At 42.6% G+C, this 25,739-nt stretch overlaps 1 protein-coding gene across 3 annotated transcripts in view; it reads left to right on the forward strand.

The window, feature by feature from the left end:
• Window positions 1-25,739, forward strand: part of ctif (CBP80/20-dependent translation initiation factor) — a 423,275-nt gene that overhangs the window by 76,891 nt on the left and 320,645 nt on the right. The window contains exons 1-4 of one of the 3 annotated variants that reach the window (XM_039759674.1): window positions 206-643; window positions 7,128-7,250; window positions 17,993-18,066; window positions 18,191-18,226. In XM_039759674.1, coding sequence (XP_039615608.1) covers window positions 620-643; window positions 7,128-7,250; window positions 17,993-18,066; window positions 18,191-18,226 — 257 coding nt within the window. In that variant the 5' untranslated portion in view covers window positions 206-619. Of the gene's footprint in view, window positions 1-205; window positions 644-7,127; window positions 7,251-17,992; window positions 18,067-18,190; window positions 18,227-25,739 lie in introns of those variants that run through there. The other 2 variants (XM_039759672.1, XM_039759673.1) reach the window with 2 other exon arrangements.

Here is a 25,739-nt window from a genome sequence, read left to right on the forward strand (position 1 = left end):
TGCCGATAATTTCAGCCATGACTGTAGGTGCATTGGCGATCCTAAATTGTCTCTAGTGTGTGCTTGGTGTGTGTGTGTGTGCCCTGCAGTGGGATTTGTTCCTACCTTGTGCCCTGTGTTGGCTGGGATTGGCTCCAGCAGACCCCCGTGATCCTGTGTTAGGATATAACCGGTTGGAAAATGAATGACTGACTGACTTAGTGTTTTGTTCATGGCTTACACTTTTAAAAAAAGTGAATTATGTATGAAACAAGAAAAACTGTGTGTGTTTTGACTTGTGTGGCCCAGTCTGAGAACAAACACGCAGAGGAAAGTGAGAAGCGTTGCCTTTGGCTGTGCATTAGTTGGCCTTTGCTGCCCCCTGCCATCTGTTTTCTGTTTTGCCGTTTGCTGTCCCGGTAGCGCCTAAGCAGTGGCAGAGTGCGCAGGCGTACCTCCGTCTTATTCCATGCTTTCTATTTCGCTTCTTCTCACCTTCAGTCTTTATACACACATGACAGAATGCCGGACCACCGTGCTGATCTCTTTCTCTAATCCCAGCCTGATGATTTAGGCCGTTCCTTCAGACTCCTCCAGCAGACTGGAGTTTATTTTGCTTTACCTGTGCTGACTGCTAAAAATGGCTCATCTAAGGATCCGTTGGGTAAGCTTGCATTTTTCCTGCACTCACGGAGTTCTCTTTTTTTTTTTTTCCCCAAAGGTTTAGATTCAAGCCACCGTCCCATGGGCTATGCGTTGTCTTTTGGCAGCTTTGTGTCAGTAGTGATAACTCAGCAAATTTACGACCGACAGGCACTGTTTATTGAGGGCCTCGTTGCTGCTCTTAGCATTCATTTCTGCAGGAGCCGTAGAGCATATACTAGGATTTGCCGGAGATAATGAGTCATCCAGTAGTGCAAGTTACACCCTTGGCCTTTTCACTTAATCCTCTTAGTGAAAATGGCACTTGACATTTAGTTCTTTTGCTTGAGCAGTGCTGACAAACAGTGGATGTATGTTGTTCCTTTTGTCTTCAGGACTAATAAAAACAGCAGTTCGAACATGCAAGGACAATTAAATGTTTTCCATGAAGATACTGAGATTCAGAATTCAGTGATCTACTGATTTCCTGTTTTAATCTCAGCCTTTTTTATATAATTTATATAAGTGGCGGCATTGCTGCTAAGTAATTAATGCTTCTGCCTCATACGTGGCTCCGGAGTCCTCGGCTCAAATTTTGGCACTGGCATTCTGCACATTCTACCTTTCTACTGGTACTTTGGTTTTCATTGAGTAAGTGACATAGTATGGAGACGTAGGATTTGAAGACATCTCACAACATCTTCCAGTGCAATACTCTACCTCCACGAAATAACAAAGGTGAGGCCTTCTAAAATAGGGATCACTCCAAGGCAAACCTGACCTCAGGAAAATGGGAGGCTTAAAGCCTGACTAGGCCTAAAAAAATGGAGATCAAGCTTTTAAGTTAAATAACAAAAAAAAAAAAAAAATAGAACCTCAACATGTCTGACCAGAAAGGGGAACCATTAAAACTCTGGCTGGAGCAGAGACACAAAATGCTTATAAAAGAATATTTGTTAATGAAAAGAACAAAAAAGGAGTCGTCAAAGGTAATCCTAGCAAACAAAGTTCAAGACACAAACTGCAAGGATATTCAAGTTCCAGAGTAGAAAAACAACATCAAAAAACAAAATTAAAAAAAAAAAAAAAAGAAAGAAATCACAAAGAAAACACAATACAACTCACCAACACCAGAGCGCAGTTGAATGAACCGCACTGGACTGCAGTTCCCACAAAGCATACAATTAGTCAGTCAGTCAGTCATTATCTAACCCGCTATATCCTAACTACAGGGTCACGGGGGGTCTGCTGGAGCCAATCCCAGCCAGCACAGGGTGCAAGGCAGGAACAAACACACACACACACACACACACCAAGCACACACCAGGGACAATTTAGGATCGCCAATTCACCTAACCTGCATGTCTTTGGACTTTGGGAGGAAACCCATGCAGACACGGGGAGAACATGCAAACTCCACGCAGGGAGGACCCGGGAAGCGAACCCAGGTCTCCTTACTGCGAGGCAGCAGTGCCACCACTGCGCCACCGTGCCGCCCATAAGCATACAATTAATTAACTTAAAATGATATATATCGAGTGCTTCTGTCTCGTTTAAAATTGTTCAAAATGTTTCCAGTTCAAAATCCAACCTGTGAACACTGCAGTCAAGTTCCAGCCTCACTGGGTCACGTTTTGGGCGGCAAGCACCAAATTAACATCATTCCTGACCAAAATCTTTAAATGCCTATCAGAGATCCTTGGAGTCACAATCCTTCCTAATCCATTAACAGCTGTGTTTGGTGTACCTCCAGATGGGCTTAAAGTGGAGGAGGACAAATAAACTGTAATCACCTTTACTACACTATTGGCACGTAGACTTATCTCGCTCAACTGGAAGACTCCTAACTCTCCTTTTTTAAGTCAGTGGGTATCTGATGTTACAGACTATTTGAAAGTGGAAAAAATCAAATTCTCACTTAGACGATCTGCGCAGAACTTTTTTAAAACCTGGCAGGATCTCATCAATAACATTTTAGAATAAGCATTTAAATTGAGGAAGCAGATTCTCTCTCCTCTTCTTTACTCTATTTATTTTTATTCATTTATTGGTTTATCTATTTACTTAGTTCTACTATGCCCTGTCTAGCCCTCTTTCTCATGGGTGAGGGTTCATTTGTTTCTAACCTACCCTAACCCTAATCCTAACCTAGTTTTGTGAAACTTGACTTGCTTGTATGGAGTGTTATTTGATTTTAATAAAAAGCTAAAAAAAGGTTTTGCACCTAATAAAGGGACACAAACTTGTTTTCCTAAGTTTCTTTAAGTCGCTCAAATCATAAAGTTATGTAAGCAGCAGGTTATGTGTATATCTTTGAACCAAATATTGGGGTCATGACCTCTGTCAGAAATGGGATTAAATAGGGCTCACCCCAAGGCAAACCTAAAAGTAAAAAAAAAACAAGTAAATGAATAAATAAATAAAAAATAGAACCTCAACATGTCTCACCAGAGTGGGAACCATTAAAACTCTAGCTGGAGCAGAGGCAAGCCCCACAAAATTTTTATAAATAAATATTATTAACAAAATCATCGTAGGAAATCCTAGCAAACAAAGTTCAAGACACACTCAGTGAGGATGTCTGAGTTCCAGATAAAATGAAATAAAATAAAATAATAATAAAAGAAAATAACATCAAAATCAGAAATCTCAAAGCGAGCACAATACAATCCACCAACAACACCAGAGAGCAGTTGAATGAACCGCACTGGACTGCAGTTGCCAGCTTGTCTTTCTAGGGCTGAGGGGTGGACCCTTAACTGTGATGGACAGGTGGCCCCACCCCTTGGTGTCCGCCTACAAAATACAAGAAACATGAGACACACATAGAAATTAAATAATAAAAGATAATACATAACACAATAAATATATATATATAATTAGAATGTTTCCATCAGTCAGTCAGTCAGTATCCAACCTGCTATATCCTAACACAGAGTCACGGGGGTCTGCTGGATCCAATCCCCACCAACACAGGGCCCAAGGCAGGAACAAATCCCAGGCAGGGTGCCAGCCCACTGCAGGGCACACACACACACCCATCACACACTAGGGACAATTTAGGATCACCAATGCACCTCACCTGCATGTCTTTGGACTGTGGGAGGAAACCCACGCAGACACAGGGAGAACATGCAAACTCCACGCAGGGAGGACCCGGGAAGCAAACCCAGGTCTCCTTACTGTGAGGCAGCAGCTCTACCACTGCACCACCGTGCCACCCATGTTTCCATCATGTTACATTTAAGTACAATATTGAAGAGAATGTTGGTTCAAATGTAACAAATTATATGGTTTATTTGTGTATACAATTTTGTTATAAATGATTTTTGGCTTCACGATTTGGCTCTGATGTCCTCACTTTTTAACCCTTGCTTTGCCTTGACTTGCTACTGTGCCCCACTCCTGTTTTCAGATCTGACTTCCCTTTGGCAGATAGTGCAGTTACGTAGTTATTAATTCAAGTTGAAGTGACGTTAACAGCCCAACAGTACCACAGCGTAGAAAATCACACTGGCCATCACAAGAGTTGTAGAAGATGTGAAGGAAGTCACTTCCCATGTTAAAGGAACACAGTCTCCTAAGGAAAAGAGTCTGCTCTGCCATTTCTTTTATAGTTTCTCTGTGTTACAAGACCAGTCCAGCCTGTCATTATTGTGGACTGCTCAAGTACTTGAAGAAGTGGACAACCTCTAGATCCACTCCCTGAATAGTGACTGGACACAGAGGCTGTTTTGTGCAATGAAAGTCAATGCACAATTCTTTGGTTTTGCTGATGTTAAGATGCAGACAATTCCTTTTGCAAGTCAAGTCAAGTTGGGCAGCCTGCAATGGTACAGTGTGTTGCCGCACCCTCCTCTCAATGAAATAGCTCGGGATGCCGGTTGGCAACCCCCCAGGCAGACACGCGGTCCAGTCCCACCCTCCGGAAAAGACCCTCTATTTGCCGCAGCCAGGTGTTCCATAGGCGACTCCTTGGCCTGGTCCAGCCACTCGGATCCCCAACAGTGAGGGCCCTGTTAGCTGGATCACCCTCGGGGAAACGCACCACATGGCCGTAGTGCCGTAACTGGCGCTCCCTCACAATGCAGGTCATGTGCCTCATTCGGGACTCCATGAGCAACACAAAGTCAAACCAACGATACCCAAGGATTTTCCGGAGAGACACAGTACCATAGGAGTCTAATCTTTGTCTCAGGTCACTGGATAGCGTCCGTGTCTCGCAACCATATAGCAAAATAGGAATCACCAGGACTGTAAAGGCTTGGACCTTTGTCCTTTTGCAGATATCGGGAGCGCCACACACCCCTTTCCAGCGACCTCATGACCCAGCATGCTCTCCCAATCTGTCTACTGACTTCATAGGAAGAGTCACCAGAGTCATGAATGTCACTGCCAAGGTAAGTAAACCTGTTGATGAGGTTGACACTCTCTCCGCAGACAGACACACTGCTAATGGCCGTGCCCAAGAGCTCATTAAAGGCCTTTTGCATCCAGAAACAAAGTTCTCCCCCTGACTCCTCTCCTCTGTCTCATCCCTTTCATCAATACACCCCATACGTGCAGAATCATTTGAGAATTTCTGCAACTGACATGACCTGCTGTTATACAGTATGTATAGTCTGAGGTGTGCCGAGTGAAGAGAATGGCAGACAGGCCTGTTCCTTTATGGTGCTTCAGTGTCGCTCACACAGTCCCCGAGTCTCACAAACTGTGGTCTGTCTGACATGATAGCCCATCATCCAGGACACCACGGGCTCATCCACCGGCAGATCTCTGCACTTACCTCTTAACAGCAGTATAGCAAATGGAAAAAAACGAGTGAAAATTGAACAAATAGGTATATGCTTTGTACTTTGCAATCCAAATTTTTAAAAAGTTAATAAGTTTAAGTAAGAATTTTAGGGCGGATGTCGACTTTTGTCAACAGGAGAGGTTGAGGGTGATAATTAACGATAAATGGTGACCAGACCCGCCGTTACGTGTTAGTTCGAATCTCTGTGCTAGAAGGAAAGTTAGCTTTGTTGAGTTATCCGCGATTCCCTGCGCTTGCATGAGTAGCGAAGAGCAAACAACGACCAAAAAATGGCATTGACATCTAGTGAGAGATCAAAGCGAATGCACAAACCAGAATACTCCATGAACGATGTTTTGCATATTAGATAGATAGATAGATACTTTATTAATCCCAAGGGGAAATTCACATAATCCAGCAGCAGTATACTGATACAAAGAAACAATATTAAATTAAATAGTAATAAAAATGAAAAGAATTCAAATAAAATTAATGTTCGTCATTTACTCCCCCGGGTGGAATTGAAGAGTCGCATAGTATAGGGGAGGAACGATCTCCTCAGTCTGTCAGTGGAACAGGACGGTGACAAAAGTCTGTCACTGAAGCTACTCCTCTGTCTGGAGATGACACTGTTCAGTGAATGCAGTGGATTCTTCGTGATTGACAGGAGTTTGCTTAGTGCCCGTCGCTCTGCCACAGTTGTTAAACTGTCCAACTTTAATCCTACAATGGAGCCTGCCTTCTTAGCAAGTTTGTCCAGGTGTGAGGTGTCCCTCTTCTTTATGCTGCCACCCCAGCACACCACCGCGTAGAAGAGGGCACTCGCCACAACCGTCTGGTAGAACATCTGCAGCATCTTACTGCAGATGTTGAAGGATGCCAACCTTCTCAGAAAGTATATTCTGCTCTGAGCTTTCTTACATAGAGCATCAGTATTGGCAGTCCAGTCCAATTTGTCATCCAGCTGCACTCCCAGATATTTATAGGTATGCACCCTCTGCACACACTCTGTATCTCTGTATTGATGCGAGTGATCTGGAGATCAAAACTGAAAACGAAAGTGAGGTACCGGCATCAGCTGATCGTGTGTAGCTGACGCTCCTACGGCAACGTTCACCTGGGAGGACCGCCACTTACGATGATGACGCAATGTACAAACCAGATTGCATTGCACTGCAACCATGACCTCCGTTGCCGCCCCTGCCTCGTGAAGACAGCTTGGCAGCCAGCCGGCCACGCATTTCTGCCAACCGTCATGCCACCCGTGACTGGCGCAAACCACAAGAGATAGCGAACTGCCAGTCACAGCTCACAGCAACAGATGTTTTATGTTGATTTTGTTCTGTGAAAATATTGCATTGTGTGCTTTTAAGAAAACAAATATTCAGCCCTCAAAGATTTAAGATGTGATCCTGTAATTGAAAATGAATCTCTGGATGAAAAGAGTGCATTAAGCATGAAACCAGAGTTTACCTACAGAGCTTGTTTCTCATCATTCTGATGTTAGACTGTCGATTCTTTCATTGAGAATCAATGTGCTTTTATTCCGAGATTTGCATTTATTGTTTTAGGTGCCAGAACCCAGCTTGTCTGTCAGTGTACTTTCAAAGTGCCTTTTTTTGTACTTGAAGATATCCTGCTGTTTCTATTCCTTTCATATTGCCTAAGAAGAAATCAGTCTTACGTTTTGTGTTTGTGTTTTCTTTAATAGGAGGAGTGGGATTACAGTAGCAATGGGAGTACTGGATCAAGACCTAGCTCGGACTCCAGACCTGGATCTGGCTCAAGGTCTGGGAGTCGAGGAAGAACCAACCATCATAAGAATTCCAGGAAGGTATTGCATTTTAAGCATAAACAAATCTTAAACTTTGACACGTAATGAAACATTAATTCAGTATTCCGGGCATCTTGCATTGGGCTTTTGATTGGAAATGTCATATTTAGCCATTGGCCTTGTTGTCAACAGTTAAACTCGGCACCTCTCACAAAACTGCTCAGTGAGTGGAAATGGACCACCGACTGTTTACGGCAATTGCTATTCAATATGCATGTGTAGCTCCGTTTTACAAAAACAGTATAACAGTTTAAACTTATAGATACAAAAAAAAATGTGCCAGTTTTCACAGATTTGTAAGAAACTGTATGATGTGCATTAATTGCTAAAGGTTTAAGCAAGCAAATCTAAGGTAATGCCATCACTCACAACGTCAAGTCCTTCCTTTAGAACATTCGAACAATCTAGATGAGAACAGGCCATTCAGCCCAAAAAAGCTCGCCAGTCCTATCCACTTGTTTCCTCCAAGAAAACATCAAGTCGAGTTTTGAAAGTCCCTAACGTCTTACTGTCTACCACACTACTTGGTCGCTTATTCCAAGTGTCTATCGTTCTTTGTGTAAAGAAAAACTTCCTAATGTTTGTGCGAAATTTACCCTTAACAAGTTTCCAACTGTGTCCCCGTGTCCTTGATGAACTCATTTTAAAATACAAGTCTCGATCCACTGGACTAATTCCCTTCATCATTTTAAACACTTCAGTCATGTCACCTCTTGATCTTCTTTTGTATAAACTGTAAAGGCTCAGCTCTTTTAATCTTTCCTCACAAATCATCCCCTGTAGCCCTGGAATCAGCCTAGTCGCTCTTCTCTGGACCTTTTCTTGTGCTGTTATGTCCTTTTTGTAGCCTGGAGACCAAAACTTCACACAGTACTCAAGATGAGGCCTCACCAGTGCGCTATAAAGGCTGATCAGAACCTCCTGTGACTTGTACTCCACAGATCAAGGCGCTATATATCCTAACTTTCTGTTAGCCTTCTTAATGGCTTCTGAACACTGTGGGGAAGTTGATAGCTTAGAGTCCACTACGACTCCTAAATCCTTCTCATAAGGTGTACTCTCGATTTTCCAACCACCCATTGTGTATTCAAACCTCACATTTTTACTTCCTATGTGTAATTCTTTACATTTACTGACATTAAATTTCATCTGCCACAGATCTGCCCGAGCCTGTATGCTATCCAAGTCCTTCTGTGATGATATAACGGATTCCAAATTATCTGCTAGTCCACCTATCTTGGTATCATCTGCAAACTTAACCAGCTTGTTACTTATATTCCTATCTAAATCATTTATATATATATAAAAAATAGCAATGGCCCTAGCACTGACCCCTGTGGAACACCACTCATAACATCGGCCAGTTTTGATGAGGTTCCTCGCACCATCACCCTCTGCTTCCTGTGTCTGAGCCAATTCTGCACCCATCTAAAAACATCACCCTGAACTCCCACTTCTTTTAACTTGATGCCCAACCTCTCATGTGTTACCTTATCGAATGCTTTCTGAAAGTCCAGATAAATAATATCATAAGCTCCACTTTGATCGTATGCTTTTGTTGCAACCTCATAGAATTCCAACATGTTAGTAAACATGTTCCTTAATCCACTATAGTTAATCTTACATGCATTTTTTTGCCGTTATAAAAATAAAAAGTCATAACTGTTTAGAAATGGAAAGTTGATTTGTTTCACCACTATAGGCGCTTTACCACCACAGGGCCTTTGTTTGTAGCAACCAACAATTGACCCAGGGCCAACGGTGCCTAAAGTCATATGAAAAAGTAACAACCCCTCTTAGCCTGCATAGTAATTGACTATACTTTCAACAAAAAAGATAGCTGTGTTATGTCTTTCATTTCATAGGAGTACTGGGGTGTGTTCTGAACAAAGATTTTTAGTGAGTCAGTATTTAGTTGTATGAAATTAAATCAAATGTGAAAAACTGGCTGTGCACAAATGTGGGTTCCCTTGTCATTGTGCTGATTTGAATGCCTGTCACTGCTCAATGCTGATTACTGGCAACACCTAATTGGCTCGTTAAGCCTTCATAGACAGGAGTGTCCAATCATGAGTGATAAAAGGTATTTAAGGTGGTCAACTGCAAGTTGTGCTTCCTTCCCTTTGACTCTCCTCTGAAGAGTGACAGACAGCATGGGATCCTCAAAGCAACTCTCCAAAGATCTGAAAACAAAGATTGTTGAGTCTCATGGTTTAGTGGAAGGCTACAAAAAGCCATCTCAGAGGTTTAAACTGCCAGTTTCAAGTGTAAGGAATGGAATCAGGAAATGGAAGGCCACAGGCACAGTTGCTGTTTAACCAACCCAGCAGGTCTGGCAGGCCAAGAAAAATACAGGAGTGGCATATGCAGAGGCAGGATTGTGAGAATGGGTACAGACAACCCACAGATCACCTCCAAAGACCTGCAAGAACATCTCGCTGCAGATGGTATATCTGTACATCGTTCTGCAATTCAGCGCAATTTGCACAAAGAACATCTGAATGGCACGGTGATGAGAAAGAAGCCCTTTCTGCATTCACGCCACAAACAGAGTCGCTTGTTGTATGCCAATGCTCATTTAGACAAGCCAGATTAATTTGGGAACAAAGTACTTTGGACTGATGAGACACAAATGGAGTTATTTGGTCAGAACAAAAAGCGCTTTGCATGGCAGAAGAAGAACGCCGCATTCCAAGAAAAACACCTGCTACCTTCTGTCAAATTTGATGGAGGTTCCATCATGCATGAATTCAACCCAATATCAGCAAATTCTTCAGGATAATGTTCAAGCATCAGTCACAAAGTTGACGTTACACAGGGGTTGGATATTCCAACAAGACAATGACCCAAAACACAGTTGGAAGTCTACAAAGGCATTCATGCAGAGGGAGAAGTACAAAGTTCTGGAATGGCCGTCACAGTTCCCTGACTTGAATTTCATTATCGGAAATCTATGGGATGATTTGAAGCTGGCTGTCCATGCCTGGCAGCCATCAGATTGAACTGAATTGGAGAGATGTTGTATGGAAGAATGGTCAGAAACACCTCCATCCAGAATCTATAGACACTCATCAAAGGCTATAGGAGGACAGCGTCTAGAGGCTGTCATATTTGCAAAAGGAGGCTCAACTAGACCAGAGGGTGTGTTCCAACTACAGTAGGATCACACTCCTCAGCCTCCCTGGAAAAGTCTATTCAGGGGTCCTGGAGAGGAGGGTCTGTCAGATAGTCGAACCTCAGATTCAAGAGGAAGAGTGTGGTTTTCGTCCTAGTCGTGGAACAGTGAGGATCTGAGCCAAAAGGCAAAGCTCTCAATTTACCAGTCAATCTACGTTCCTACCCTCACCTATGGTCATGAGCTATGGGTAGTGACTGAAAGAACGAGATTGTGAATACAAGCGGCTGAAATGAGTTTCCTCCGCCGGGTGTCTGGGCCTTCTCTTAAAGATAGGTTACGAAGGTCAGTCATCTGGCAGGAAGGAGCTCAGAGTAGAGCCACTGCTCCTCTGCATCGAGGGGAGTTTGGTGAGTTGGAGGGTGAGAAGGTCAGTCATCCGGGAGGAGCTCAGAGTAGAGTCACTGCTCCTCCACGTTGAGAGGAGTCAGATGAGGTGGCTCGGGCATCTAATCAGGATGTCTCCTGGATGCCTCCCTGGCGTGGTGTTTCAGGCACGTCTAACTGGGAGGGGGACCCGGGGAAGACTCAGGACACGCTGGAGGGAATATGTCTCTCGGCTGGCCTGGTAGCGCCTTGGAATTCCCCCGGACTATCTAGAAGAAGTGGCCAGAGAGAGGGAAGTCTGGGCATCTCTGCTCAAGCTGCTGCCCCTGTGACCCGATCTCGGATAAGTGGAAGAGGATGGATGGATGGATGGCTGGATGGAAGGCTCAACTAAGTATTGATGTCATATCTCTGTTGGGGTGCCCAAATTTATGCACCTGTCTAATTTTGTTATGATGCATATTGCATATTTTCTGTTAATCCAATAAACTTAATGTCACTGCTGAAATCCTACTGTTTCCATAATGCATGTCATAAATTAAATGGAAGTTGGTACTTTGAAAGCTCAGCCAATGATAAACAAAAATCCAAAGAATTAAGAGGGGTTCCCAAACTTTTTCATATGATTGTATCTTCGCACTGATGTTTTTATGTAACATCTGTTCAATGCCACTAGGTGGCAGCATAATACCACAAAATTCAGCTCTGGGTCCACTTCCATCAGTATGGACACGTGACGATAAGCTGTGGATTCAGTTCCTTCAGTATTACGTGTTAAAAAGAAGCTACAGTTCCAGTAAACTGCACAGTAGAGAATTCTCTAAATTTAAAGCTGACTTGTGGGTACTTCAATTCTTAAAATAAAATCAACCGACAGATGTATGCACCCCAGAGTCCATGTGTTATTTATTATGTGCTCTCTTTGGGATTTCTGCCCTCCTTCTTCTTGTTTCTTGCTTTTCATTTTGTTCCTTTAAAAAGGTTCTCGTGGTAGGGTTAGGTTAGATAAACATAATTATCCCGGAGGGAAATTTGCTTGGAGTCGTAATGTGCAAACATGGAAGACGGTTCCACAGAAGTAAAGCAAGATTAGAAATGATTTACAATCAGAACACACACACACATCTCTTATTCTTATACATTGCAATTAGAAGACCCACAGATATTAGATGAGAATAGGTCAACTTTATTAATTAAAACAACAACAACATTTATTTCTAGAGCAAATTTTCATACAAATTATGCAGTTCAAAGTACTTTACATGATGAACAAACAGAAAAAAAGACGAAATAAATAAGAAAATAGAATTAGGGGAAGACTAATTAACATAGCATAAAAGTTAGGTCCGATGGCCAGGGAGGACAGAAAAAACAAAAAAAAACTCCAGTCGGTTAGAGAAAAAATAAAACCTGCACGAGACCACCTAGCCCCCCTCTAGGCATTCTACCTGACATAAATGACCTCAATCAGTCCTCATGGTATTCAGGGTTCTCATGGAAGAACTTGATGATGACGGTCATGTGGACTTCTGGGCTTTAATCCATCAATGGAGGGACATCACGGGGCTTTGATCAGGTGGTAGGGGCGCAGATCGCCACAACAGAAAAAACAGATAAAGAACAGAAGAGAAAGTAGGGGTTAGTATGGATTGTGGTGCCACCATGAATTATAATGATAATTAATTGAATATACAGAGCATCAGGATTAAACTCAGATGAAGCTCTGAGAAAGCCATGTTAAAGTAATGAGTTTTCAGCAGTGTTTTAAAGAGCTCCACTGTATCAGCCTGGCGAATTCCTATTGGTCAGCTACTCCAGATTTTAGGTGCCTAACAGCAGAAGGCTGCAGTGGGCTGGCACCCTGCCCGGGGTTTGTTTCCTGTCTTGCGCCCTGTGTTGGCTGGGATTGGCTCCAGCAGACCCCCTTGACCTTGTAGTTAGGACATAGCGGGTTGGATAATGGATGGATAACAGCAGAAGGCCAACTCACCACTTCTTTTAATTTTAGCTCTTGGAATTCTAAGTAGACATGCATTTGAAGATCTAAGGTTACAATTTGGAGTGTAAGGTGAAAGACATTCTAAAATATCAGATGGAGCGAGATGATTGAAGGCTTTGTAAACCATCAGCAGTATTTTAAAGTCAATTCTAAATGACACAGGTAACCAGTGTAGTGACATCAGAACTGGGGTGATGTGCTCAGATTTTCTTTTCCTAGTTAAGATTCTGGCAGCTTCATTCTGTACTCGTTGCAATCGATTGATGTCTTTTTTGGGTGGTCCTGAGAGGAGTGCGTTACAGAAATCTAGCCGACTGAAAACGAAAGAGTGAACTAATTTTTCAGCATCTTGTAAAGTTATAAGGGGTCTAATGTTTTCTATATTTCTTAAATTAAAAAATGCTGTCCTGGTAATCTGATTAATATGCAATTTAAAATTTAGGTCAGAGTCAATAGTTACCCCTAAATTCTTTACCTTTGTCTTGACGTTTAAGTCTAATGGATCAAGTTTATTTCTAATATCCTAATTATATTGTGAATTTGCCCTTGGGATTTGTGAATTTTCCCTCTGGATTAATAAAGTATCTATCTATCTATCTATCTATCTATCTATCTATCTATCTATCTATCTATCTATCTATCATGCCTTTCATATCTATCTATCTATCTATCTATCTATCTATCTATCTATCTATCTATCTATCTATCTATCTATCTATCTATCTATCTATCTATCTATCTATCTATCTGTCTACATTTGTTCCATATCTATCTATCTATCTATCTATCTATCTATCTATCTATCTATCTATCTATCTATCTATCTAATCTACATTTGTTTCAATCACTAAGTTTTCTGATTTCTCTATGATTTTTGCTATGAACAAAAAGGAGCTGAAACAAGCTCTTTGTAATTTTTTACAACACCCAGAATCATTACAATGTTCAATCAGCCCATTAAGGTGCACATCTTGTGGATAATGGAGAGCAATGGAAGTTGCATCCTCTCTTTTCACAAAGCCAGAAGAATTTTGATCTTTCCCCATATACCATATACTATCTGTCGAAAACTGGAGATTGAAATTTTTGATGACTCTAAAGCTTTCACTCTTCCCCCGTTATGGTGTGGGGGAACAAAGCAAAAAAATGGTGACCAACCCAGAACAATTATTTTTATTGATAACTGAAAACAGTATTTATACCGTATATACTCATGTATTAGTCAGGTCTTGAAACACGAAAAATCGATCATAAACCCTTACTTATAAGCCCGTTCAATAATACGACACTTAATTTTTTACATCTTCTTGCCTTCTCCAGTCTCGCATCAGTTTCTCAGACACATTGAATTTTGTTGCAGCAGCGCAGTTACCAATTTCTTTTGCTACTTCAACGATGTTTAATTTAAAACCAGCTTCATATTTTCTTCTGATTAAACGCGCCATCGTAGATAAGGGATGCTCTTACGATAAAGGTTTATGAGGGTGTGAGATACAAAAGACACAAAACGGAGCGAACGTTGCTTCGGAATAGTGTGGGTATTACCGTGTGGTCACATAGGCGCAATACGTAGAAGAAAAGGCCGTGTGCTCCGTGGTTACTCTCTCAGGTGGGCGTTAGCATATCATAATCGCTTGCACCAATAGTGTGAGATTTCCGCATTTGACTTATACGAGCGACATTATAAAATATGAGAAATTTATATGGTAAAATTAAGCCCGAACTTATCCACGAGTATATACGGTATGTGTCTAATAGGGTTTTTACGGAGGATTTTCGGCTCTAGACGGTTCTTTGTAATCAGAAACTCGCTGTCTGTCAGACCAGGTTAACACGAGCACCTCTGATCTTTGCAGTTCTAAATCACCACCCCTACTTTGAGTGCTGCTTTCATGAAGCATTGGATTGGTTTCGAGATGTGACACTTAGCCAGTCATCTAATTGTTTCCACCCATCCTTTAAGCACAATTCACTTATGGTTGTCTCCAAACGTATATATGTTATATGTCTGGCTTCAGCGAGACCACATTGGTTATGACTATCCGGGACGTCAAAGGACATGGAGTCAAGCCGGGCCAATACAGTTGGGAGGACTTCTGGGTAAAACTGATCTTTCTGGGAAAATTGAGAGGGGCCAGTTGTGGTGATTTTGGGGTATAGTTAGACTCCCCACTGTCTTTCTTTCACAGAAGGTGTTCAAGGGATGGCCCACTAGGAAAAGACCCTGGATATGCTTGCAGGGGGGATTATATATGTCAGGCAGCCTGTGAGCATCTGGGAGTGGTGATTCATTGCTCTTCATTCATTTCTGACATTTGAAGACTACATTGAGAAGACGTCAAGCAAAACCCGCTTTCCAGCCCGTTTAGTGTTAGACCTAAGTGTCAGTCGGGTTGTAAAAACAGTGCTAAATGCGTCAGTCCCGAGTGTCACTCAGGCAAAGGTACAGACGTGTCTCATGTATGACCCGAGGATTACTCGGGCTGTAAAATTGTTAATGTTGAGCTTTACCTGGGCACCGGTATAGGCACGGCTTGTGTAATCATCAGGCCTGAGCGTTACCCAGGCAACAACGTAGATGCATCTTCTCTTAGCCTCATAATGGCGTCTCGTAAGAAATGCCAGTGATGCAGCAGTGATGACGAAGTGAATCAGTCTTCAGGCAGTGAAAATTAAAATGGTCGGTGAAACCGAAAGCGACGCTCGTAGCACTCACACATGTGCAGTGTGCTATTCATATTATTATTATTATTATTATTATTATTACAGGGTAATTCTAATGGGCGGGGCCCTGAGTTATGATGTGTTACTCACGTAATAATGAAGCGATAGAAATTAAATAAATACAGTGTATACCTTGATAGATGTATAAATAATCCAATCACATTCGGTGTTGGAAATGGTTGCCTTCTTCTTGCAAACACAGATCGACACGGCGCTCCATATTGGCAAAGGTAACTGCAAGCATTGTAGGGGTAATGGCAGCAGTTTCCTATTCAGTGTTTCACCGACAGTCTTGACAGAACACCATACCTCACTTTTTCGTATATTTATCCAGGAATACTGTGATCTTTATTTCATTTGGATTGCTTCATTAGTAAGATAGTAATAGCATCATAACTTGGGGTCCCACCCATTAGAATCACCCTGTATTGTTATTATTCCAGCCATCCATCCATTTTCTAACCCGCTGAATCCGAATACAGGGTCACGGGGGCCTGCTGGAGCCAATCCCAGCCAACACAGGGCACAAGGCAGGAACCAATCCTGGGCAGGGTGCCAACCCACCGCAGGACACACACAAACACACCCACACACCAAGCACACACTAGGGCCAATTTAGAATCGCCAATCCACCTAACCTGCATGTCTTTGGATTGTGGGAGGAAACCGGAGCACCCGGAGGAAACCCACGCAGACACGGGGAGAACATGCAAACTCCACGCAGGGAGGACCCGGGAAGCGAACCCGGGTCTCCTAACTGCGAGGCAGCAGCGCTACCACTGCGCCACCATGTCGCCTTATTATTATTCATTATTATTATTTGTATCATTATTATATACTGCTCAAAAACAATTTAAGGAACCCTTTGAAAACACATCAGATCTCGAAGGGAAAGAGAATCCTGCTGGATATCTGATGTGTTAGGAATGAAAAGATGGAAATGAAAATGATCAACCCTACAGAGGGCTGAAGTCAAAGACACCCCAAAAATCAGAGGGGAAAAAATGATGCAGCAGGCAGGTGAGTCCATTTTGCCGAAATTTCATTGCAGTAACTCTAAATCGTACTCAGTAGTTTGTATGCCCCCAAGCCCAACATGCTTGTATGCATACCTGACAACATCCTTATGAGGCGACGGATGATCGCCTCCCAGATCTGGACCAGGACATCACTGAGCTCCTGGACACTCTGAGGTGTCGGATGGACCGAAACATAATGTCCCACCCAGAGGTGTTCTATTGGATTGAGGTCAGGTGAGTGAGCGTGGGGGTTAGTCAAAGGTATCAATTCCTTCATCCTCCAGGAACTGCCTGCATATGCTCGCCACATGAGGCCGGGCATTGTCGTTCACCAGAAGGAACCAAGGAGCCACTGCACCAGCATAGGTTCTGACATTGGGTCCAAGGATTTCATTCCAATACCTAATGGCAGTCAAGGATGTCATTGTCTAGCCTGTAGAGGTCTGTGTGTCCCTCCATGGATATGCCTCCCCAGGACATCACTGACGCACCTCCAAACTGGTCATGTTGAGCGATGTCACAGGCAGCATAATGTTCTCCATGGCTTCTCCAGACCCTTTCACGACTGTCACATGTGATCAGGGTGAACCTGCACTCATCTGTGAAAAGCACTGGGCTGCAGTGGTGGATCTGCCTATTCTGGTATTCATTGGCAAATGCCAATTGAGCTCCATGGTGCCAGGTGGGCAGTGAGCACTGGGCCCACTAGAGAACATCAGGCATCCCTCATGAAGTTTCTGATTGTTTGGTCAGAGACATTCACAACAGTGTCCTCCTGAAAGTCATTTTGTAGGCTCTGGCAGTGCTCATCCTGTTCCTTCTTTGCCCAATGGAGTAGATATGAGCGGCCCTAAGTAGCTGCCTGTCTCCTGGAATCTCCTCCATTCTCTTGAGACTGTGCTGGCAGACACGGCAAGCCTTCTTGCAATGGCACATATTGATGTGCCATCCTGGAGAAGTTGGACCACCTGTGCCAGCCCTTTAGGGTCCAGGCATGGCGTCATGCTACCAGTTGTGACACTGACCGTAGCCAAATGCAAAACGAGTGACAAAACTGATGAGGAGGGAAAAATGTCAGTGGCCTCCACTTGTGAAACCATTCATTCCTCTTTTGGGGGTCGTCTCATTGTTGCCCATCTTGTACCCCTGTTGTTAATTTCATTAACACCAAAGCAGCTGAAATTGATGAATAACCCCCTCTGCTACTTAACTGACCAGATCAATAGTCCACAAGTTTCATTGAATTGATGCTATGCTCTCATTAAAAAGGGTTCCTTTCATTTTTTGAGCAGGTTACTTCTGACTTTGTACTTTTAATCTTTTGCATGATTTACAATAGAAAGATGAGATTTAATAAAAATGTCATTTTTTCAAGCCATGTTTTTTTTGAGAAAAATGGTAACGCTATGGAGGCTACACAAGTAGATGATTAAACTTGTATACAATAAATGTTTTTTAGGTGCGTGTTGCCTCTTTTAATCTAACTCTTTTCTTTCAGAATGATAACAGAGATGCCACTTTTGATATGCTCGGGACAGATATTTGGGCGGCCAATACTACCGGGTCTCATGGGTAAGTAATCTCTTGTGTTAAGTGTAAGGCGCTTGTCCTTTATTCTCTCCTGTTTGTTCCTGTGTTTCTTGGCTAGATGTGTCTTTTCATGGTGTTTCATCATTTGTCTTTCAATCTGATGCAGGTTTCCCTTGGCAGCCACCGTCTTTCAGCATCTGCGGTTAGTAGCCATCGCTTTCTATGGTCAGACTGTTTGCCCGTGCTGATACTTGCTAGCTTCTACCTCCTCCATCGCTTCATGCGTGTTCCCTAAAGCATTGTGCTTAATTCTCAGGCTCACACGTGGTGCTATGCACAGCAGCTTATGGCTATCTGGAAGCATCTACTCGCTTGACTGCACGCTGCAGTGCCAGCCAGAATTCAACTCCATCCCTTACTCTGAGTGCTTTCATAATGCCGGTGATCTATTGTGAATCAGTAAGGAGGGCTCCAGCATGAGTGCACGGCAGCATATCAAATCAAAAGTATACCGCTCAAAAAAATGAAAGGAACCCTTTTTAATCAGAGTATAGCATCAAGTCAGTGAAACTTGTGGGCTATTGATCTGGTCAGTTAAGTAGCAGAGGGGCTTGTTAATCAGTTTCAGATGCTTTGCTGTTAATGAAATTAACAACAGGGGCACTAGAGGGGCAACAATGAGACGACCCCCAGAACAGGAATGAATGGTTTAATAGGTGGAGGCCACTGACATTTTTCCCTCCTCATCTGTTTTGTCACTCGTTTCACATTTGGCTACACTCAGTGTCACTACTGGTAGCAAGAGGCCATACCTGGACCCTACAGAGCTGGCACAGGTAGTCCAACGTCTCCTGGATGGCACATCAATATGTGCCATTGCCGGAAGGTTTGCTGTGTCTCCCAGCACAGTCTCGAGGGCATGGAGGAGATTCCAGGAGACAGAGAGGCAGTTACTCTAGGAGTGCTGGACAGGGCCCCTCGTAGAAGGTCCTTAACCCATCAGCAGGACTGACCGGTATCTCCTCCTTTGGGTAAGGAGGAACAGGATGAGCACTGGCAGAGCCTACAAAATGACCTCCAGCAGGCAGGTCGGCCGGCCACTTGTGTGAATGTCTCTGACCAAACAATCAGAAACAGACTTCATGAGGGTGGCCTGAGGGCCTGATGTCCTCTAATGAGCACTGTGGAGCTCGATTGGCATTTTGCCATAGAATACCGGAATTGGCAGGTCCACCACAGGCGCCTTGTGCTTTTCACGTGAAAGGGTCTGGAGAAGCCGCGGAGAACATTATGCTGCCTGTAACATCGTTCAGCATGACTGGTTTGGTGGTGGGTCAGTGATGATCTGGGGGGGCATGTCCATAAAGGGACTCACCGACATCTACAGGCTAGACAATGGCACCTTGACTCCCATTAGGTATCGGGATGAAATCCTTGGACCCATTGTCAGACCCTATGCTGGTGCACTGGCTCCTGGGTTCCTCCTGGTGCACCACAATGCCCGGCCTCATGTGGCGAGATGATGAAGGAATTGATACCATTGACTGCCCCAAACCGCTCACTTGCCTGACCGCAATCCAGTAGAATAGCTCTGGATGGGACATTATGTTTTGGTCCATCCGACGCCTTAGTCTGTCCAGGAGCTCAGTGATGCCCTGGTCCAGATCTGGGTGGTGATTCCCCAGGACACCATCTGTCGTCTCATTGGGAGCATGTCCCCCCCCTGACATTGTCAGGTATGCATACAATCATGTTGGGGGGCCATACAAACTACTGAGTACAATTTGGAGTTGCTGCAATGAAATTTTGGCAAAATGGACTCACCTGACTGCCACATCATCATTGTTTCCCTTTGATTTTCGGGGTGTCTTTGAATTCAGCCCTCTTTAAGTTGATCATTTTCATTTCCATCCAACGATGTGACATCCTTTCGTTCCTAACACGTCACCATATCAGTCCAGATCAGTAGAGATAGCCAGCAGGATTGTCGTTCTCATCTGATGCATTTTCAAAGTGTTCCTTTAATTTTTTGAGCAGTTTATTTGTGCAAATTAACACAGTTTAATTCCACAGGTAAACTTCTAATACAATTCTTCTCTAGTCTATTGCTGTTCAGTACCCATCTAATCCCATTCTAATCCCATTTTTGGGACAGCTCATGACCCCAATAGGACATCTGGTTGGTTCAAAGATACGGTCATCCTTACTGCTTAAGTAATATTATGATTTGACTGACTTAAAGACACTTAGGAAAACAAGTCTGTTCCCCTTTATTAGGTGCCATCCACTTTGGTTCAAGTCCTAGCGACTTGATGAATTGAAGATCTAAAAAGAAGTCGGTTTTGTCCGGTGAAGTCTTCCAGCGTCATCCCCATGCTTGTGATCAGTGCTTCCAGCCGTCTAGTTGACGGTCGCCGTGTTCACCAGTTTCCTTCAGTCTTTTTTAAACATGATGTCCTTCTCCAGTGATTTCTCTTTTCTGATAATGTGACCAAAATAAGACCGTTATATCATCATCGTCATCTGGGGCCTCATGTATAACGCCGTGCATAGAACTCACACTATAACATGGCGTAAGCACAAAAGCAGAAATGTTTGTATGCACAAAAAAATCCAGATGCATTAATCTATGCGTTGGCCAACTTCCACATTTTTCCGCTACATAAATCCCGGTCAGCGTGAAAAGTAATGCACGTGCACACACCTGCTGTCCCACCCCAGCTCCTACCAGAATTGCGCCTCTGAATATGTAAATCAATGTAAATAGCCCGTAAGCTCAGCGTTCTGTGTAAAGGCAATGGCAAAAACACAGGGGAAAATAGAAGAATTTCAGCGAATACCAAGTGGAGGCAAGGAAAAACGTACTATTTGTTGGTTTAAACAGTAGTATAGACAACAAAAGGTGCCTGAAATAAAAAAGAAGTTGTCAGATATCAAAGTTGCCGTGAAAAGGCAAGTCGTAGCCCACCGCATGAGTGTCATATGAAAGCTTATTTGGGTACAGAGAAAAAAAAATAGGGACACAGTGGGAAAAAAAGCACGAAATGTCAACTTTAATCTCGAAATTTCCACTTTAATCTCGTAGTTTATTTTGTCATTAAAGTAAAACATCATAAACTTCATCTTAAAATCATTTAATTTACTAGTTTCTCAAATCCCATCGTAACTAAAGTAGCACGTTAAATGCTTTGTTATATGTGTGAATCACTACGTGCTTCTTAAACGCGCTTTCTCTTCCTCCGACAGGACACAGAATCCATTACATTCGTGATAATACAGCTCTCTGAATAATTAAAATACTGAGATGTATACGTGATATAATTTTCATGATGATAGGAGTTAAAGCATTTTATTAAACATTGGAACACAGTGGCGCAGTGATTGTGCTGCGCCGTGCTCGACCTTCGATGAAATAATTTCTCTTTCAAACGTACTGACCTCCAATTCCTGTCCTTACTTTTCTTTCTCTAAATACCCAATCGCCCCACAATCAGCTCTGTAATAGACGTTAAGCCATCCTTAAACTTAGAACGCTGATTCTTGAAAACTTTTAAGGAACATTGAAATATCTTTGTAGTACGTGTTTAATTATTCTCTCCATCTGTCCTTCCAGTGTCGCATCAGCACCAGCAAGAATACAGAGCGAGGCAGGAACAATCCGTGAAGGGAGTGCCAGCTTCTCGCTAGCGCTGCTGCACCTTGTCCTCACATGTTTAATAATTAACAATATAGATTATTTAAATGAAGTTAAAGTTTTATCTGTATAATATAATTAACATATTTTGCTGCATTTCATCTTAAAAATGATATCGTCATCATATGTAAAGTGGCTCAGGTTGTGCAATATTATAACTGCATCGCCGGTTTACAGTGGGGTAATTATACTGTACTTATAAGTACCAACAGTTCTACAAGGAGCACTTGATTGACTGATTGAGTGCGTTTAGAGCTCTTGAGATGAAACTGTTTCTGAACCGCGAGGTCCATACAGGAAAGGCTCTGAAGTGTTTGTCGTGTGAGAGCAGTTCAATAGACAGCATGGCTGAGGCAGCGTGTGCTCGATGCTGTATAGCGATAATTCTCTTTCCGATTAGCTGCTGTAGAGCTGTGATTCCCCACTCAGATACAGTGATATAAATACTCTGAGTGGTGCAGTGAGAGGAATATGGAAAAAGATGATCCGCTGTGCCAACCCCTAACAGGAGCAGCTGAAAGAAAAAAAGAAGGTGCAGTGAGTGTAACAATGCTAAAGTAGCTATGGTGTTTGAAATAGGTTGACCATTCTGTGGACCATTATATTGTAATGGGTTAATTACAATCCGATGCATTAAACTAAAAAACAATATGTTGGTTATTTTCAGTGTATTTATAAAGCCGCATCAAGGATGTGCATCTAAAAAAAGAAAGGGTAACCACACAAGAAGAGTAGCACTGCTTTGACGCTGGGTGCCGGCAATTTGCAAAACCGAGCAGAGAACTTGTGTACGCCAGGGTTGGCTTTACACCAAATTTAGGTTTTATACATCGCGATTTGAGCGTGGATACATTTGTACGCAACATTTTTGTACGTACGCACCGTTTATACATGACGCCCCTGGACTTTGAGCGACATAACCAGTTTGAAATTTTCCAAAATCGATTTGTTAGTTCTTCTGTCGTTCCACGGCACTCACAGAATCCTTCTCCATCACCAAAGTTCAAATGAGTCAGTCTTCTTTCTGTCTTGTTTCTTTTGTGTCCAGCTTTCACCTCCATAATTGACCACTGAGAAAATGAGTGGGGACATGTCTGAGCTTCATTTCAAGTTTTATTTCCTTGCCTTTGAATACTTTATTGAGAGCCTTCACTGGAAGGTGACCTGCTATTCTGTGGAGTATTCTTCACTGTTAGTTGTTTCCATATTTATGAAATATCCCAGGAGATTGAAATCCTTTACAATTTCAATTCTGTCACCTTCCAGCTCAAAATCTTCGTCATTCTCCATGTTCATAATCTTCACCTTGTTTGTGTTCAGTTCTAATCCGATGTTAGGACTTTCGGCTTTGACTTTTCTATTTGTTTGCTGCTGGTGGTGAGCTTTGTGTCATCTGCATAGCACAGGTTGTTTGTATTTCGGCTGCCAACTTTTGAAACCGACACTCTCTTTGTCCAAATTTGCTTTTCTGAAGATGGCTTTGTAATTAAGGTTGAACAAGCATGGTTAGCAGTATGCATCCTTGCCTGATGCCATGTTTTATTGGAAACCAATCAGTGTTGCCATGTTCAGTTCTTATTGCAGTTTCTTGATTTTCATATTCACTCATTACCAGCTGAGTTATATGTTTGGGTGTTCTAATTTGTGTTAATTTATCGTGATCCACACAATCAAAAGCTTTTCTGTAGTCGATGAAACAAAAGTATACAGGCTTTTGGTATTCTTTGCTTTTTTCCAATATCCATCCAACATTGGCAATAATGTCTCTTGTTTCCCAACCTTTTCTTAAACCAGCTGAATTTATGGTAGTTTTTGCTCAAAATATGGTTGTAGACTTCGTTGTATTATTTTCAGTAATATTTTGCTGGCATGTGGAACTAATGCAGTCGTTCAGTAGTTGTTACAATCCTTGGCGTCGCCCTTCTTCAGTGTAGGTGTGAACAGTGATCTTCTCCAGTCAGTTGGCCATGTTTTTCCCTTCCAGATCTCTTGACACAGTTGAGTGAGGGCCAGGATAGCACACACCTTCTGAGCCTTTGATTGATTCAGTTGGGATACCGTCGAGGCCAGGTGACTTTTTGTTCGATAAGGTTGTAATTGTTCCTATGTCATCTTCTTTTAAAATTTCTGCTTCTTCTTCAGCATCAGTTTCCTATCCAATTTCCCCAATGTTATCCACATTACCTTTTTTGTGTAAATTCTTGGTGTATTCTTTTCTTTTTAATGCTTTCTGGATTGTTATCATCAATATCTTTCCTTTGGTATCTTTAAGGTTCCCCAATTGAGGTTTGAATTTCTGATGCAATCTCTTAACATCCTGATAAGCTAGTCTGGTTTTTCTGTTTATTGTTGTGCCCCTAGTCCTAAATAAATTCTGTGCTGTGGAAAGGTATTGCCTCATTTTTGCTTCTTCGTAAAAATAATTTATTTTTTTGATTTCCAAAGAAATTTATTATTATACAAAGAGCAACCTGAGTAAACACATTACACCATGGAAGGAACAAAGTTAACACTTATATCATCAGTATTAAAGAGTAATTGCTCCCCCTCAACCTAGTACTTTGTTGAAAGTGATGTATACCCTTGTGGATAGTTTTGGGAATGACACAAATATTATTTTTCAGCAAGTTTGCTGCCTCAGTTTTTATGATGGCCCTTTGTGTCTACTCCAGAATGTTCTGACGAGTGATCAGATGAACTACAATGAATTACAATGTCCCTCTTTGCCATGAAAATGAGCATCATCCCAAAAAAACCACAACCTGTCAGCCCTGCCATCAACGGACCTGCTGACGTCATTTCAGTGATCCTCTCATTCACACGGGTGAGAGTGTCGATGAGGACAAGGCTGGAGATCACTCTGTGTTACAATAGAGAGGTGAAGAAGGCTTCAGGTCATCCAGGAAAGTCCAGCAAGAGCCAGGACCGTCTCCTAAAGGTGATTCATGACTCAGGATTGGGGCATAACCAGTGTAGAGCATGCTCTGGAATGGCAGCAAGCAGGTGTGACTTTTGGAGGATGGCCTGGTGGGTGTCAAGAAGGGCAGCAAAGAAGCCAAGAAAAACATCAGGAACAAACTGATATTCTGGGATTGGACTGCTGGAGGAAAGTCATTGTCTCTGATGAATCCCCTTTCCGATTGTTCGGGGCATCCAGAGAAGAAAAGAAAAGGTGAGCGGCGGCAGTAAAGCATCCTGAAGCCATTCATGTCACGTGGGGTTGCTTCTCAGCCAAAGCAGTGGGCTCACTCACAATATGGTCTAAGAACACAGCCATGAACAAAGAATGGGACCAAAACATCTGATGACAGCAACTTCTCCCAACCATCCAAAAACAGTTTGGTGACCAACAATGCCTTTTCCAGCATGGTGGAGCACAGGGCCATAAGGCAAAAGGGAGAACTAAGTGCCTCGTGGAACAAAACATCAAAACTTGGGGTCCATGGCCAGGAAACCCCCCCAGACTTTCATAATCCCATTGAGAACTTGTGGTCAATCCTCAAACAGAAACCCACCAATTCTGACAAACTCCAGGCATTGATGATGGAAGAACGGGCTGCCATCAGTCAGGATTGGGCCCATCCAGCCTGCCAGGGCGAATTGCAGAGGTCTTGAAAAAGAAAGAAGGGCCAACACTAGAAATATGGACTCTTTGCATAAACTTCATGTCATTGTCAATAAAAGCCTTCGAAACTTATGAAATGTTTGTAATTCTACTTCAGTACACCATAGAAACATCTGATAAAAAGATCTAAAACACTGAAGCAGCAGACTTTGTGAAAACCAACACTTGGGTTATTCTCCAAACCTTTGGCCACGACTGTGTGTGTGTGTTTTGAGTATACTTACTCTCTCTCTCTCTCTCTCTCTCTCTCTCTCTCTTTATATATATATATATATATATATATATATATATATATATAAACTAGACACAAACGTAAGAAGGGTTGGGGTTTTGAGCCCCGTATACTGTAACAAAAATCGAACAGGTCCTTTTTCTCCAGACAAAACTTGAATGAAA

The sequence above is a fragment of the Polypterus senegalus genome, chromosome 7 (genome assembly GCF_016835505.1).
Source record: "Polypterus senegalus isolate Bchr_013 chromosome 7, ASM1683550v1, whole genome shotgun sequence".
In the NCBI taxonomy this organism is placed as follows: domain Eukaryota; kingdom Metazoa; phylum Chordata; class Cladistia; order Polypteriformes; family Polypteridae; genus Polypterus; species Polypterus senegalus.